The sequence below is a fragment of the Schistocerca piceifrons genome, chromosome X (genome assembly GCF_021461385.2).
Source record: "Schistocerca piceifrons isolate TAMUIC-IGC-003096 chromosome X, iqSchPice1.1, whole genome shotgun sequence".
In the NCBI taxonomy this organism is placed as follows: Eukaryota; Metazoa; Arthropoda; class Insecta; order Orthoptera; family Acrididae; genus Schistocerca; species Schistocerca piceifrons.
This window is the reverse complement of record NC_060149.1, coordinates 653018400-653037367: the sequence shown is the minus strand read 5'-3', so window position 1 is coordinate 653037367 and position 18968 is coordinate 653018400. Positions and strand designations below refer to the sequence as shown.

The 18968-nt window shown below is 38.5% G+C and overlaps 1 protein-coding gene across 1 annotated transcript in view; it reads right to left on the bottom strand.

Moving 5' to 3' along the window:
* The window catches only part of LOC124721321 (proto-oncogene tyrosine-protein kinase ROS), a 566425-nt gene that overhangs the window by 180814 nt on the left and 366643 nt on the right, over positions 1 to 18968 (bottom strand). The window contains exon 7 of the mRNA XM_047246233.1: positions 3451 to 3598. Within this exon, the coding sequence (XP_047102189.1) occupies positions 3451 to 3598 (148 nt within the window). The remainder of the gene's footprint in view (positions 1 to 3450; positions 3599 to 18968) is intronic.

The window sequence follows — 18968 nt, the reverse complement described above, 5'->3', positions numbered from 1 at the left end:
AATGTCTCTGGAAAATGGGCAACAAAATATAAATAACCTTTTAAAACTAGGAAAACATGTCACACAGTGGGATAAGATTTCTTTCTCTTCACAGGCAAACAGAGCCCATTTTACTATCTGTTTGCTTTCACATGTGATATTGTTTCTATATATTCTGCTCTTGATTATGTTTCATACTCAAGCATATTTATACAAGGTTTTTTAGCCATCAAACTGCTGCTCAGACTAATGAGCATGCAGTTCATAAAATACAATTAGTGACAAAACAGGAAGGAAAATTATACTCCATATGGCAAAAGAAAATCTCTGACAGCTGGTAGCACTGTTGTCAGTTTTCAACTGTTAATATCAAAAGGCAGTTGGTGTGTTAAAGTCATCTACTGAAATGTGTCTAAACCGAGTTTTTCCAAAGAGAGATATACAAAATTTCTGTATATGACTGGCTGCTGCAGAAGCATGAAGCAGCCATGCCAAGATCGCTTAAACTGTCTGGAATTACTTTCACTGTACAGACTGTAATTGTACCCAGAACACTGAATCCAAATGCACTGAATTTTGTGATTGAAGAACACGATAACAGTGATATGGAATTATGACAATTTAAGTGATCACTCTGCAATATTTGTGCACAATACATGAAAACCTCTCGCACTGCCCACTTCATTTTGCAAACTGCTTACTGGACATTTCAAGATGGATTCATACATGTGTGTGATGAAATGCTCTGATAATTTATCTGAGGCTGTTTGGATCACCACCCATAGTTCCCACATACAGAAGTGTTTTCTGTTGGGTATATCCAAACTCACCTTATATGTTCTACAAGGAAGATATTTTGTGACACTGCGACTAATAGGATAGTTTCTATGATCTGCATTCAGTCTCTTGATATAATTCATCAAGGTAATTCATCAAGCCAACTAAAGTTTTCTGGGCACAAAAATGTGCAATAAGAGTTATATGTGATGTGAACTCAAGAACATTCTGCAGAGGCCTGTTTAGGGAACTAGGGATACTAACTATTGCTTCCCAATATATTATTCCTTAATCAAATTTGTCATTAAAAATATATCAATTTTTCAAATTGGTAGCTCAGTTCATGGAATTAATACTATAAATAAGAATAATCTTCATGAGGATTTAAAGTCATTTACTCTTTTAAAAAAGGTGTCATTATTCAGGAACACACATTTTCAATAACTTGCCGGCAGCCATAAAAAGCTTAACAACCAACGAAATTCAGTTTAAGAAAAGCCTTAAACATTTATTGGTGGCCAATTCCTTCTACTCCATTGATGAATTTCTATATATATACACTACCATCTAACTTTTGCACCATTTCAGTGCAATAATGTGTTCATTGTAAATAAGTATTGTAGTAGTATTATTATATGTTTATTACCTCACAAATAAGAAAAACATTTTTTCTTAAATTTTAATTTCAGTGCATTAATGCAGTCTTAATAAATGAGTGTTGTAAAATGTTCCTTTCATATAGCGTTCATTAAAAAAAAAATGATGATCATTCCACTTGGGACCTGTGGAAGGTACGTTAGCTTATTTGTTATGCATTATTGTTTTTCTGACATGTTCAAATGTGTGTGAAATCTTGTGGGACTTAACTGTTAAGGTCATCAGTCCCTAAACTTACACATTACTTAACCTAAATTATCCGAAGGACAAACACACACACCCATGCCCAAGGGAGGACTCGAACCTCCACCGGGACCAGCCACACAGTCCATGACTGCAGCACCTTGGACCGCTCGGCTAATGCCGCATGGCTTTCTAATATGTTCCACATCCTGGAGGACCTCCTCACTATGGATCAATTGGAATGAAAGTAAATGTAACCTAATCTAATCAGTGGTCCTTTAAACTGTATAGTGCCTAAAAACTAAGTGTGCAAGTTACGATGCTTCTGCACACAGGTCCTGTGGTCAACCCAATACTTACAGAACAAGGATTACCTACTGGCTGGCTTACACTAATAGCATGCATCTGCATTTAAATCTCTTATGTATCACTGTACATAACCTTGCTGAAACTGGTGTGCAAATAAGGAGAGAGTTGCCATAAAGTGGAGTGTTACCATCATGGACATCAGGTAGTGGTGTAACTGGACACAGAATAATTCACTGGGGATCTCATTTACATTTGGTTTTCTGAGAATGGAGATACCAGAAAATTTAGGACCTATTGACTGTTCCACTCTTTACTCCCAGGGTACGATCTCTCTGGGTACCTCAGATCTTATCGAAATGATCATATCATATCATATTTCCCAAATTGGCACACTTTTATAACCAGTCAGACATGGTAATCAGTACACATTATGTTGCTTAGAATGCATGGAAAGGCAAAGTGATACCTACTCGCTTCATTTGAAACAATCTTATTCACGCCTTCAGTATCCAATTATTTTTGTACTTATGGATGTACTGCTGACTATAAATGACTAACTGTTACATTATCCAAGCATAACAGTGTTAAAAAATTTTCAATGATTTAATCTGATTTGGAAGGGAAACCCCAGACATTCCTTCAATAAAATCATCTCATTGTACTGGCTATATCCATTCCCCTTAATTATAATTGTTATAGCTCCCTGCAATTGGCTCAAACTTCAATACAGTGTTTCATTAGGCTTGCTTACACACACACACACACACACACACACACACACACACACACACAAAACACTCTGTTAGTAAAAGCAATTTAAAAATCTAGAAGCATATACAAATATTATCCATTATGACGATATTAAGCAATGCAAAATGTACGAGCATGTGCTTAAAAGTAATGCCACAGAATTTTTTATGTGAAAAGTCTTAAGGCTTTTTAAATAAAACAGATGTTATGAACATTCTACATCATTATTCCTCATGTCTGGAAATTTATTTCTCAACACAGTCTCCCAGGGATGAACACATTTCTTCCAACAAGAGACTAGTTTGTTGGAACACTGTAGAATGTTTGACTCTGTTGACAGAGACACAAGCTCACCTCTGCTTGCACTGCTTCGTCACTATCAAAGTGAAGTCCTCGAAGATGTTCATTAAGTTTTGATGACAGTGAACCCAAGGCATCAGATTATTGCAGATGTTGCAGCACTCATGTGTGATCTGGCATTGTCATGCTGAAGGAGAGGGTGCTACATGTATGGAGGAACTTTCTGAATTTGAAACCTGATTACAACATTCTGTTTCTCACGTGCCAACAGAGTTACGTTGCACACCACCATGTTACACACTACAATTCGGAGCCCTTTAGTGGCAGAGGGCTGCAAAAAACATGAAGTATAAAAATGTAGAATGTTAGTAGCCTTTGTCTCATTTAAAAATCTTTAAGCATTTTCACATAAAAAATTCAAAGGCATTACTTTTCACCATGCCTTCATATACAGGAGCTCTGTAATCTTTTTTGTCAGTATCAAAATTCACATACCTTTCTGCTCTGGAGGAGTCGTTACAAAAGTGGAAACTGAAGGTCCTTGACCAACCGAGTTTCTCATTGCAACAGATAAACTGTATGTCTTGTTTGCCTCAACATTTGTAAACATATATGATCCAGTCTGTTCTGATGCAGGCACATCCTATAGAAACAGGCAGTAAGCACCAGAAACTTTAAGACACATAATACAGACAAAGGTTTCCAAAATACTAATTAACGGAAGCCCAAAATGAGAAACATATAACATGTTAAAATAGAATGAATGAGAATAAACAGATCTCTCTCTCTCTCTCTCTCTCTCTCTCTCTCTCTCTCTCCCTCTCTTTTCATTTGACCCTCTCTCTCTCCCACTCTCCATTTTATGTCCTACTTTCATTTTCTTTATGTACATTACAACACTGAAACTGTAACATAGATCCTTACACTTGCATTAAATGATAGTCATATTATAGTAGACATTTCATGCAACCACTGAAAACAGGAAAAATAAAGTACATATATATAAACACATGCACTCAGACACACACACACACACACACACACACACACACACACACACACACACACACACACACTGAGGTGACAAAAGTCATGGGATACCTCCTAATATTGTGCTGGACCTCCTTTTGTCCAGCACAGAGCAGCATAGAGGAGCAATTTGATTTGGCATGGACTCAACACGCCGCTGGTAGTCCCATGCAGAAATATTGAGACATGCGGCTCTACAGCCGGATTTTGTGCACAAACTGACCTCTTGATTATGTCCCAGATATGTTAGATGGGATTCGTGTTAGGCAATCTGGGAGGTCAATCATTATCTCAAACTGTCCAGAACGTTTTTCAAACAAATTGCGAGCAATTGTGGCCTGGTGACATGTCCATGAATTGTTGCAAATGGTCTCCAAATTGCCGAACATAACGATTTCCAGTCAATAATTGTTTCAATTGGACCAGAGGACCCAGTCCATTCCATGTAAATACAGCCAACACAATTATGGAACCACCACCAGCTTGTGCAGTGCCTTGTTGACAACTTGGGTCCATGGCATTGTGTGAGCTGCGTCACAGTCGAACCCCACCATCAACTCTTGCCAACTGAAATCAGGAATCATCTGACCAAACCAGAGTTTTCCAGTCATCTAGGGTCCAACCAATACGGTCAGGAGCCCAGACCTGCTGCAGTTGATGTCAAGATGTTAGCAAAGGCACTTGCATTGGTCATCTGCTGCCATAGGCCATTAATGCCAAATTCTGCCTCACTGTCATAACAGATGCATTCGTTGTATGTCTCACATGGATTTCTGTGGTTATTTCACGCAGTGCTGCTTGTCTGTTAGCACTGACAACTCTATGCAAATGCTCCTGCTCTTGGTCATAAAGTGAAGCTGTTGGCCACTGCATTGTTCGCGGTGAGAGGCAATGCCTGAAATCTGGTATTCTGGGCACATTCTTGGCACTTTGGATCTTGGAATATTGAATTTCCTAACCATTTCTGAAATGGAATGCCCTATGCATCTAGCTCCAACTACCATTCCGCACTCAAAGTCTGTTAATTCCTGTCATGAGGCCATAATCATGGTGGAAAACTTTTCACATGAATCACCTAAGTACAAATGACAGATCCGCCAATGCACAGCTCATTTATACTGTGTGTACGCGATACTACCACTGTCTGTATATGTAATATATTACTATTCCATGTCCTTTGTCACCTCAGTGTGTATAATTATTTGAATGATGTTAGTTTTTCAAGCTGCTTATTAGAGAAGGAAAGAGGCATGCATTAAGGACAGGTGCTAAATGAATGAAGAATGGTAGTTATAAAGTCAGAAAGTGGAACAAATAATGTTTCACACATAGCGCAAGCAGCAGTATAAACATGGTATCAATCATGGGTTAGTAATATTCTTCACTGCCAGGAAACACAATCATAAGTGAAAATAACACTCTCATTTATAAGTTGAAGAGGACGACTAAAACATGTTCACAGTTAAGAACTAAAAGTACCTCACAGTGCAAAATTCTGTACCAGAAAAATCACTGCAGCATGACCACAACAAGATAAATTTACATAAAAATAATTGCTTATGATTCCCATACATTATTTTAAGCTTCATTTATTTAGATTGCAAAAAACCCATTTTTTTCTACACAAATCAAAAATAGTTTAGCATCACCCCGGTTTCCAGAACTCCTGAAGATAGATGTTGGCTGTGGATATTGTATGACAGACACAGTCCCTTTGACTGTTCAGTGATGTTACTAAACTTGCCCAAAGATGTAAACAACCATGCATGAGCACCTATTAAATGGAGGGGGTCTGACAGCCAACCAGTTCCAGTCATTCCACCAGGAAGGAGGCACACAGCTCGTGTTGTCTGTAGTTCAACCATGCCTAGAAGGTCAAGACCGCAGTACGATCGCATCCGCATTGTTACTTTGTGCCAGGATGGGCTCTCAACAAGGGAAGTGTCCAGGTGTCTTGAAGTGAACCAAAGTGATGTTGTTCGAACATGGAGGAGATACAGGGAAACAGGAACTGTCGATGACACATCTCGTTCAGGCCGCCCAAGGGCTACTACTGCAGTGGATGACTGCTACCTACGGATTATGGCTTGGAGGAACCCTGACAGCAATACCGTCATGTTGAATAATGGTTTTTGTGCAACCACTGGACATCATGTTATGACTCAAACTGTGCGCAATAGGCTGCATGATGCGCAACTTCACTCCTGACATCCATAGCGAGGTCCATCTTTGCAACCACGACACCATGCAGTGCGGTACAGATGAACCCAACAATATGCCGAATGGACTGCTCAGGATTGGCATCACATTTTCTTCACTGATGAGTGTCGCACAATCATCAGAAATGTGTTTGGAGGCAACCCAGTCGGGCTCAACGCCTTAGACACACTGTCCAGTGAGTGCAGCAAGGAGGAGGTTCCCTGCTCTTTTGGGGTGGCATTATGTGGGGCCGATGTACGACACTGGTGGTCATGGAAGGTGCCGTAATGGCTGTACGATACATGGATGCCATCCTCTGATCAATAGTGAAACCGTATCAGCAGCATATTGGCAAGGCATTCGTCTTCATGGATGATAATTTATGCCCCCATCACGCACATCTTGTGAATGACTTCCTTCAGGATAACGACATCATTTGACTAGAGTGTCCAGCATGTTCTCCAGACATGAACCCAATCAAACACACCTGAGATAGATTGAAAAGGTCTGTTTATGGATGATGTGACCCACTAACCACTCTGAGGGATCCACACCGAATCGCTGTTAAGGAGTGGGACAATCTGGAAAAACAGTGCCTTGATCAACTTGTGGATAGTATGCCAAGATGAATACAGGCATGCATCAATGCAAGAGGATGTGCTACTGGGTACTAGAGGTACCGCCGTGTTCAGTAATCTGGACCTCCACCTCCGAAGGTCTCACTGTATGGTGGTAAAACATGGAATGTGTTGTTCTCATAAGCAATAAAAATGGTGCAAATAATGTTTATGTTGATCTCTATTCCAATTTTCTGTACAGGTTCCGGAACTCTGAGAACTGATGTGAGGCAAAACTTTTTTTGATGTCAGTATTTTTTCCCCACTACTGATTCACAGCCTACCTGGCACCCTAAGCTTTATCATTATTACTTGTTTACAATGCAAATGCTTGCTATTTTGTTTTCAGCTATATTCTTACTCTTTTCATTTTTCAGTCTGTAATAAGTAACTAAAACTATTTTGTCACAGACATAAAAGACTGTTGTGATTGGCAAGCTTTTGGAACCAGTGGCTCCTTCTTCAGGCAGAAGGGTTGATGGGGAAGGAAGAAGGGTGAAGGAAAAGGACTGGAGAGATCTAGGAAAAGGGGTAGATTTTGGAAAAGTCACCCAGGACAGCAGGTCAGGGGACACTTACCGTATGGGATGAGAAGGAAAGACTGATTGTTGGGGACTGCATCCAAAGAGACTTGAAAACCTGATAACTTAAAGGTGGAAGACAGGGTAATATGCAAGACAGAGAATACTACTAAAACATCATGTACGAGTTAATAAGAGTGAGAAGCTAAGTGCAGTGTACATGACACAGGTGGGAGGGGGCTATGAAAAATAGACAGGAAAGACAACGAAAGATGTAGAAAACTAAAACAGAGTGAAGCAAAGAGAAATTACAGTGAAGAAAAGCTGAGACAGAAGAAATTAATGAAAATTTAGGCCAGTAGTGTGGCGAGAACCAAGGACATGTTGTAGTGCTAGTTCCCTTGCGGAGTTCTAAGAGACTGGTGTCTGGGGGAAGAATCCAGATGGCGAGTGTGGTGAAACAGGTGCCGAGGTCACGAATGTCATGTTGTAGAGCATTCTCTGCAACAAGATATTGCAAGTTGCCATTATATAGCCTCTGCCTATGCCCATTCATCCTAATTGATAAGTTGGTGGTAGTCATGCCGACGTAGAAGGCTGAACAGTGTTTACATAATAGCTGGTATATGACCTGTTGTCTCGCAAGTGGCTCTCCCTTTGACAGTACATGTTATGCCACCTGTGAAACAACATGTTATATACTAGCTATTATGTAAACACTGTTCAGCCTTCTACATCAACATGACTACCACCAAATTGTCAATTAGGATGAATGGGCACAGGCAGAGGGTATATACTGGCAACTTGCAATATCTTGTTGCAGAGTATGCTCTTCAACATGACATTCGTGACCTCAACACCTGTTTCACAATGTGCGCCATCTGGATTCTTCCCCCAGACACCAGTTTCTCAGAACTCCGCAAGGGAACTAGCACTACAACATGTCCTTGTTCTTGCCACCCACCTGGCCTAATTTACGTTAATTTCTTCCGTCTCAGCTTTTCTTCACTGTAACTACTCTTTGCTTCACTCCGTTCTAGTTTTCTACATCTTTAATTGTCTTTCCTGTATGTTTTTCACTGCCCCCTCCCACCTCTGTTATGTACAATGCACTTAGCTTCTCACTCTTATTAACTCATTCATGATGTTTTAGTAGTAATTTCTGTCTTGCATATTACCCTATCTTCCACCTTTAAGCTCTCAGTTTTTCGAATCTCGTCCAATGCAGTCCCCGAAAATGTCTTTCTTCCACATACCATGTGGTAAGCCTCCTCTCACTTGCAGTTCTGGGTGACTTTTCCAAATTCTACCCCTTTTGCTAGACCTCTCCAATCCTTTCTTTTCCTTCACCCTTCTTCCTCCCCCTTCAACCCTTCTGCCTGAAGAAGCCACTGGCTCCGAAAGCTTGCCAATCATAACAGTCTTTTACGTGAGTGTATTGCTGCACTTGGTGAGTACATTTTTATTTATCCAATTAATTTTATCAATAATTGATTGTTCTCATTGTTATAAAGGTGTTTTGTGGATTACAGAAATTTTGAATTAACATCATTATGTGAAATGCCATGTTTCTTTCATAATTCAATTATTGATTAATGTTCACAAAACACATGCCTCACTGATTTTGGTGACCCTTATGTTTTTCACAGTATGCATGACTTCAAACCTTGTTGCATGTCTTACTTTTTTTAACTTTTTTGAACAGGGTATTAAACTGTACAATAAGAAGGCAATTTCTGCAGCAACAGGATGTTTTAATATTTTTTACTGTGCAGCATCAAAATTTCTTCCTGCTCCTTTAACAGATAGATGGTCAGAAGGATGATTTACTATTTTACCCTTTGTGACATAATTTTATATTTTGATCCCTACTATAGTCATATATGGGGGGCTGAAGGATATTAGCAAAGTCCAATTTAAAAATTGGTTCTTGGGTTTTCTGACAATGTTTTCACAAGTTATTGTTAGATCTTGTTAGAATATCTGTCAGTCAAAATTTTTCTGTATTTCCATGACACCCTGTTGTGAATCATACAGGTCTACCAGCATTCACGTTGCTCCTTCGTAAATGTTCAATGTTCTCTGTGAACCCTACTTGTCACTGATCTTGGATACTTGAGCACAATCCCCGTAAAGATGCTACAAAAACATTATAATCAACATCTTTTTTTGGAAACTACAGTACCCAAGTACCTTAGCTAGAGTTAAAACTACCATGGGATATCATACACTAACATAAGTAGGTGTAGATTGTGGTAGTTTTGCAAGTACCTTTCATCAGTTAAGGTCATAACTGCATTACCTGTATGTTAGGTTTGTTGCATACTAATCAGGTGTTCCCTCAGTTTGATCACTTTATCTGCATATGCAATCAGTGTCTTACTAGATTCCCCTAGAAACTGGAAATGGTGAACCATCAACAGAAGCTTTGAACTATATAGAAACTGAGTATAGACATCTATATGCATGTGTAACCTATGGAACATTTTTGTTCTACATAGCTATCCTCCTGCCCGGTAATTAAAAATAATGGTATTTATAGCAAAACTGAAACTGTTAATGTTTGATTCAGGTTTTATTCAAAAACTGTTGATTTCTAACATGAAACAGAGTGTTGTCCTGGTAAAAATAAAAAATACAGGCTTATCATATAGCACTAGAAAATGCAATTTTCTAAAAACAAAACAGATAAAAAAGAAAAAACATCACTTCAATACTCCCATGAAAAAATATAAAACATGTTTCTGTTATTCATAAACAATTTCTATACTTATCAACAATAACAGGAAACTCTAGCCTTGCTGTTCTATTGAGGACAAAATAACAACAATAATTATATAGCTTTTTATGTTTGTGGATGTAAACTGTATATGCAGCAAAAGTAACTGCCTTGATTACCTAAAAGTGCAAAAGTTACATGATCTACTAATTTTTATTACTTGTAAAATGCAACTGATATTTTGCAAGGATATAAAACACACAACGGACTAACACTCAATGATGTGCAGTTCTAATTACATGCAAAAGAAATAAACAACAAAGAAAATTCATCAGCTTCCAGTTTCTCTTCACACATTTGTTTATGTTTCATTCCCTACCAATGCTACCAAAACTATTGATAATCCTACCATTTACTATATCACTTATGTACTGTACCAAAGCTACCAAACTATAGGTTTGGTAGATGAACTAGTTTTGGTAGAGTGCAACTCTAATGTCAGCAATGAACAAATGGTTGTCACTTGCTTTATCTATCTCATATACTCGCACCTTCATTAACAGTCTGCTGTGGGACACTGAATCAAATACGTTTTGGAAATCTAGGAATATGGAATCCATCAGTTGCCCTTCAACCAAGTAGTACTGTGTGAGAAAAGAGCCAGTTGAATTTCACACAAGTGATGCTTTCTAAGACATGCTGATTTGTGGACAGAAGGTTTTCTGTCTCAAGGAAATGTATTATATTTGAACTGAGAATGTGTTTACGAATTCTGCAGCACAGTCTGTGTGACTGAGTCCCACTGTGTCTATATTCTCAACACGTTCAAATTTTAGAAAAAGGATATGACAAAAAGCACATGTGTTCCACACTCTCCCAGTTTATCATTTCACACATGTACAGTAGGAATAACTGCAAAGGGCTTTGATGCCTCATAGATTTTGAAGCCATTCCATGAATTAACTGTTGGATTTGATCACATGTCTGATAATAATTTTGTAATTTTTTTTTAATATGTTGGTTTGGAGATAACATACTAATTTTCTATGGCAGTTCACTTAGTTGATATGTTGACATGGGAATTTTCATTCAAGTATTTCCCATAGTTCCTAACTTTACGCTTCATTTTATATTATTATTAATACTGCAATTTTTTAAATATTTCATTTCTGAAGTTTTCCTGTTTTCTAATGAACACATAGTTGTATGCACAATAAATACCCTTTGATACAGCCTTGCTGCACTTTTTGCTACAACACACATGGCTAAAAACAATTGGCGACACACCTACAAATTAAATCCTCTAGGTAGTCTTCAACATCTGTATTTATTTATTACTCCCCCTGTTATCTCTCACAAACATAAAAACCATGAAATACCATCATTGGATTACAATGGAACTCAATTATACATAGCACACATATTCTAATCAATATAAATAAGCTGCTGTCTTTTTTTTGTATTTATTTCCTCTTTACCAATGAAAACTGCTTCTAAAGTGTAGTCTACAAAAAAAAAAAAAAATTTCAGTCTTCCCCTCCCCCCCCCCCCCCCCCTCCCCTAGCCTACATTCAATCAGATGTGAGGAGTACACTAAACATCAAGGTAAACCAATTTTTCCTTATGTGACTCCACTCTTCGGAGTCCATAACAACATATGATTACAGTACCAACAACACATTATATGTACAAGTTTTCAGCAACGTTAATTCTTGAGAACACCACAACTTTCATCGGTGCTTCACAAATATAGTTACATTCCATGTAAATGGCAAGGAATCAAATTAGTAGAGTTAAATTTGTAAATTTTTAGAACAAGCAGTAATTTAAGCAAAGTTTTTACGTTAATCATTCCATTACATAAAAGCAGATTATGAATGTTGCAGAATAAGCCTCATTTTATGTATTTTTGTGAATCGAACATTATCAGAAACACACACAAAAATTGAATAGGTCTTCCACAGAGATGTGATTCATGGTTCAGGAGGCTGGTAACAGAGGTGGTACAGCAGGTGTGTGTGTGTGTGTGTGTGTGTGTGTGTGTGTGTGTGTGTGTGTGTGTGTGTGTGTGTGGGTGGGTGGGTGGGTGAAAGAACCTTCATACTCATTAAAGCAAATCACCACTGTTCATGCATTGGGGAGATAGGTTGCAGCAGACAGTAGATTATAATACCTGCTCATAATCTGTTTATTTTCATGTTTGAAGGTTAGCCCTAATGATGTCTGCATAATATTTATTTTCTTTACTTGTTCATAGTACTTTAGCCCTGTTTCCACCTCATTTCTTCCTCCAAAAATCCAGTCCACTGTAATTATATTTATTTAAGTCGAATAGAGACTCACAAACCAGTTTTGCAACTTTTAAGTTGCATCTTCTGGTGTATATAATGCTATGTCATGAGGTATAGGGAGTTATTACAGAATGCCACAGTGTAACAGCTGGCATGGCTAGGCACAGTTCTCAGACTTCTTCCACTGGTAAAAACCATCATCAATGATGAATGTCCAGCCTGTGCTAAAATCACAAATTGTCATGACATTACTGATTAAAAAATGTTCCTGAGGGCTTATGGACTGATAACCTCAGAAGTTAAGTCCCATAGTGCTCAGAGCCTTATGTCAAGCAACAGACAATGCCCTCATAAATGTTATACAGTAAAATATTGGTTCAGGAAGCTGACACTCTTAAATATATTTGTCATAGCAGCTGACAACGCAAGTTATGGGTGTCAAAAGCATGTTGGCTTCCAGACCCAATATTTTTCTGGATAACGTTTATGAGAGGCATCGTCTGTTGCTTGACATATGCCAACAGGAACACATTTTAATTGTTAAAGTGATAATAGTTCATGATTTTAATACAGACTGGATATTCATCACTGATGATAGTTTTTATCTTTGCCTAGCCATGCCAGCTGTTACTCTGAGGCATTCTATAATAACTTGCAATAACATAGGACATAGCATTATATACACCAGAAGATGCAACTTAAAATCTGTGGAACTGGTTGTCTGAGTCTCTAATGGACTTAAATAAATACAGCTACAGTGGACTATTGTACTTTTTATTCAGTTCAATATTTTAATGGTTTTAACTCCCATATGTAAACACCTGTTATGCTGTACAAATTGTTCAATGAATTATGTATAATTACTTCAGTTGTGGCTGCCCTAGTTTTAAAGTTATCAGTTTACTTCCACTTACGAAGTAAACTATATTTGTCATTGCAGCACATGGTGAGAGGTAGTCAAAGCCCTGATGTGAATGAGTGGTTCAGTTGTTCCAGTGATGAGCGATACCAAATAGCGAGAGAATGTCCCTTTGTGGCAGGTTTTAAGTGCACTACTTGACCCAGTCAAGCTACAGTGACAGGAAACACTACAGTGACAGGAAACAACAGAGACTGTTCCTCATGTGTGTGTGTGTGTGTGTGTGTGTGTGTGTGTGTTATTAGCTCTCTGAAGAACTTTTTCTTATAGATTAGCTGTAATTGTTCTTTTCTAGTGACAGTCTGCCACTCAATACCTGTTATATATCGTCAGCAGTAATCTATCATATGAATATCTAATCAATGATATTTTCTCAACTCATTCACATAAACAAGGTTCTCCCAGTCCTTACAACAGTTCTCTTTCTGCATATATTTTTCTTCTTCTTGCTATTTTCCAATACAATGCTGCTGTGTTGGCAACTGCATCTTACTGTTATTATCATGCAGTCTTTTTCAAAACTTTTCCGCATCCCAAGAAGAGGCTAACTCAGTTGATTTATTTCCTCTCTTCAGTGGATTATCTTCATAGTTACATCATTTACTCGTTCTTTGGAAACTACAAATATTCAACAGCAACAGACCCCACTTGCTTTCCACACACGATTTTTCCACCAATGAAGCATGATGTTCTCTCTCACATCTAAAAAACTAGGACTACTCAATAAAATAAGATATAAAAGTAGGAACTCAAAAATACTCACAGTAGTTTTTGTATCTACTTTTCAGTATTTTGTTGTACGTGCTGTTCTCATTAAAACCAAGCACTTTATTAAAAGTGTGATAAGGAAATTCAGGAACTATAGCACAATTTTGAAATAGTGACACAATGCATGTTGTCTGCTTTCAAACTCATTTCCCTGATTTCATCTACAAAATGTTGTCTTTGATGTGAGGTGATTGTTATACTACAAGTCATTGTCACCAAGTATAGGCTGTTACTGTGCAGCATGTAGGAGGAATGGCATCCATTTTATGTGTCATTCTGGTTGAATAATCAATTCAGTTGACATATGAGATTGTTATAAAATATAGACCATATATTTCACGATGCAGTAGAAGAATAATAGTGGAAGAACTGGACTTTTTGTTACTGTGTACTTTAGAAGCAGTAAGTTCTGAAAAGCAAAATTTTATACTGAGTGTCAAGCATGAGTATCACTGGTTTCATCCCTGAGTACCAAGTCATGATGAATCCATTGGTATTTTATCAGACACTATGGTACTTGAATATCCCAGTGATCAGAGACTTCAAATTGGATGACTAATGGCTGCATGACACCAGAAAGTTGCTAGACACAGTCAGTTTCAGATCGTATGGAGCTAAAACGTCACTTAGGGCTTGAAATTCCATGAAAGATTGTTATTTAATGTGTTTGCTGCACTATGTGAACTGAATGGATACTGGAGAAGAAAAGAACCACATTTGGCACCCTTTGTGAAGGATGGCTAGGAGCCATTCTTCATCATATACCTGTAAACTAAGGAAACATCTGTGTCTTCATCCTGTTAGTGATCAGAGGATGTTAAATTACATGACACTGATGGTGGGATCTACACAAGGGAGGACACAAAGCAATCTTGGACTAGATATCTAGAAACACAGATGAAAGTCATATTACTGGGAAATAACCAGCAACTAAGATGTGGAGTAAGTTGAGGAGAGGTAATGAAATTGGAAGTAAAATAACAGATCTGTTGAGACCAGGATGCTACAGTTTTCTAGAAAGCTATTACCTGGAATGATAGTATTAAAGCAAATCCTTTGTAAATTAGGATGGATCAATGTCTTCATGTTACTGAAGCCTGTTTTCTTGAATGACTTCAACAATCTTTCAAATGGATTGTGGCATGTAGCAATATTTAGATACAAACCACACAATCGGGAAATATTTGGGGAGATGATTTTTCTAGGAACTCAAGTCTATTCAAAGACGGGCCACTGTTCAGGACCAAAGTGACATTAGGTATCAGAATAGAGGATTTTAGTAATGGTAACCTGACTTCAAGGTTACTCTACAAAGAAGAAGATTTGGAAGGCACCAGTTCCCTCTGCATCAGCACTGATACAGCTGAAAGCAGGTGTTGAGGACAGCAGGTGGCAGACACACACTGCGAAGCCACTGAGAAGACTATCGATTCTTCAGACATACTTTATAAGGCTGATAACACAACAGTATCAGGTGGGTTCTTATAGTTTAAGGACTATTCTGCCTCTTAAAATATCTTTCATGTATAAAGTAAATCTTATATTTGAATAATATGTGTATGGAGGGCAGTATCATTAACATTTCAATGAAGAAACCACTGCACAGATTATATATGATGTGGAATATTGCGTAGTCCTAGTGTCTACACCTCATGAAGATTGTACACACGGATACTGCTGAAATACTCTCCAAATGGTTACATGGCCCATGTCAACAGCATATGCACGCATATAGGTTGCAACTGTGCTACTAAACCTTTGAGATATTTAACACCCATTGTTCTCATATCATGCCTTCCACAGCCCACATGCTCAGTATGGAGACTCTGTTTCTTGAAGGCATAAATAACATACCAGATTTTCTGTGGATATAGCCTATTACTAAACCTGCTCATAGATATGACATGCATCCCCTCTGTTATCACCTAACCTATACAGTCACATCAATGAATTCAAACAATTTATACTCGATGATGGAACCAGAATCTCACCTGTAAACAACTAGTAAGGCACAGTGAAGGATTAGAAACAACTCAACAACTAACTACACATTGGCTACGTTGCAGTGCAAACAATACCGTATTTACTCGAATCTAAGCCGCACTCGAATCTGAGCCACACCTGAAAAATAAGACTCGAAATCAAGGGAAAAAAAAATTTCCCGAATCTAAGCCGCACCCAAAATTTGAGACTCGAAGTTCAAGGGGAGAGAAAAGTTTTAGGCCGCACCTCCAAATCGAAACAAAGTTGGTCCATTGTAATATGAGACACAATTTAGGTCAAATGAATGATGATGCAGCTACAGTAGTTTGGTTCGAGTAGTAAGCTTAGCAGTTAAGCTTTACCAGGTAGCCATTGCTATGCATCAGGCACTCCATCCGTATTTATACGGGTACCCTTCCTTTTTCACGTGCTTCGTCTGGTTTGAATTGACTGCTTACTTTTCTTTGATCTGATAAGTGCCGTTCTCAATCTAAGCTGAAAATGCATTACTGTACTGTGTCATGCATTGTTTGTCGCATTCTGATAGTGTGTGTTTATGGCCTGTCGCCACTCGCAGCATGGCTTGCTTTTGTGCGCGCTACCACCGCTTAAAAAAAAAAATCTTCTCATTAGCGAAACAATGGCAAGAGACTGCTATTTGTTGTTATTTACACTGCTGCTTTCTTTTATAATGATCAACAAGAACCAAATAATAGACTGCATATGATAGATGATGTTCTGAACGTGAGCTTCGCGAAAATTTTTCTCCGTTTGAAAATCTTTGCAGGCGCCTCTTTAGTACATTACATTCTGCACAGAAATTACAGTCATCTTAGATTTAAAAATCTAGTCAATTGCCATGCTTCATTTCTAACTGTATCACTATTAGGCATAAGAATAATATGAATATAAACATGACTCACTCTAGTTTCATAGTTTATTAGGCAGGCAGGATTTAAATGAGATAGCAGCAAACACGGAACAATACATGGCAAAATGTTTATATTCGTATTATTCTTATGGTGAAGAGAATGCTGCATGTGATTCACAATTCATAAAAGTTCCTATTAGCAACGATCTCTTCCCACAGGAAGGAAAAAATTCAGAACGTAGAGTTGGCCATATTGACAAACATCCCAAACAGTCTTGCCAGTCGGATTTTCGTAGTACATTGAAATGCTGCTACATTCGAAGATGAACAATACGGAATTTGTATTTACTTCGTTGGATAATGTACGAAAATGCAGTGATCGAAACTTGGGGCAGAGAAAAAAGCTCGTCTTCCACCTTTTTGCTTTTAATTCATTTACTGGCGCAGAGGGTTTGGCGCCAGTATTTATCTTTGTGCCTACAAAGCATGCCTGTGTAGCACTACATATATTCGGTGGCAGAAGTTAGTTGCGGCGGCACCGACCAACATTTTTCAGAACTTCTGCTTGCTTTGCACTCGATTCTAAACTGCAGGCGGTTTTTTGGATTACAAAAACCGGAAAAAAAGTGCGGCTTAGATTCGAGTAAATACGGTACCCAAGGTATTAAAATCATGCACATAATACATCAATGACAAGATGGTAATGATTTATTCCTTGGCAAAAATGATTCTCTGAGTGTGATCTATCCTATTATTCCCCAGTTTTTTTGATGAGGTGCTGAAACTTACAGCATTGTCTTTCTGTACATGTTTGTGGGTACACTGCACAAATAATCTTTTTCACAATCTACTCAGAAGTGTACAAGTTATTAGCACAGTGTGTGAACAGGGTGGGAATTTCAGCATTTTACTGAAAGTGGAGAAGCTCTGATGATTTTTTTTTTTTTTTTTCCTTTTTTTAAACTCCGTTCTAGTGTTCTGTTAAACGTCCTTAACAGTGTAGCTTGCTAAATTTTATTTTGTGTAATTTATCTATTTCAGTTTAACTCCGTTCAAATTAAACTATTAACTCAATCAAAAGCAGTAATTTAAAAAAAAAAAAAAAACTGGAGTAATGAGGGACCATAATCATAGTGAAGGAAGTTGGCATGGTGCACTGGTTAAACAAATAAAGAACATAATAACAATAAGAGCAGTTAGTAGACGAGAATGTTACAATAAATCATACGTTAAGAGAATAAGTTAAAAATTCTCTATCCCCTTTCCAGCCTGCATAACAAATATACCAAACAGCTTAATTGAAGTTCACAAGCTTACTCAGCTTTTTATGTAAAAAATATGAAATCACTTGGTGAAAACATCTGACAAATGCTAACATTATTTGAAGACAGCAATTTACTTAGCAGCTACTGAAACAGGAACTACCGGTGCAGTGCTGAAAGATATATTGGCTAAAAGAAACAGTTAAATCTCTTGCTTTCGAAACTTTTAAAAAGGTTCTTTGTCACAAGAACAAAACATCAGTAAAATAGGAAAATTCGTAAGATGTACATACACTCCTGGAAATGGAAAAAAGAACACATTGACACCGGTGTGTCAGACCCACCATACTTGCTCCGGACACTGCGAGAGGGCTGTACAAGCAATGATCACACGCACGGCACAGCGGACATACCAGGAACCGCGGTGTTGGCCGTCGAATGGCGCTAGCTGCGCAGCATTTGTGCACCGCCACCGTCAGTGTCAGCCAGTTTGCCGTGGCATACGGAGCTCCATCGCAGTCTTTAACACTGGTAGCATGCCGCGACAGCGTGGACGTGAACCGTATGTGCAGTTGACGGACTTTGAGCGAGGACATATAGTGGGCATGCGGGAGGCCGGGTGGACGTACCGCCGAATTGCTCAACACGTGGGGCGTGAGGTCTCCACAGTACATCGATGTTGTCGCCAGTGGTCAGCGGAAGGTGCACGTGCCCGTCGACCTGGGACCGGACCGCAGCGACGCACGGATGCACGCCAAGACCATAGGATCCTACGCAGTGCCGTAGGGGACCGCACCGCCACTTCCCAGCAAATTAGGGACACTGTTGCTCCTG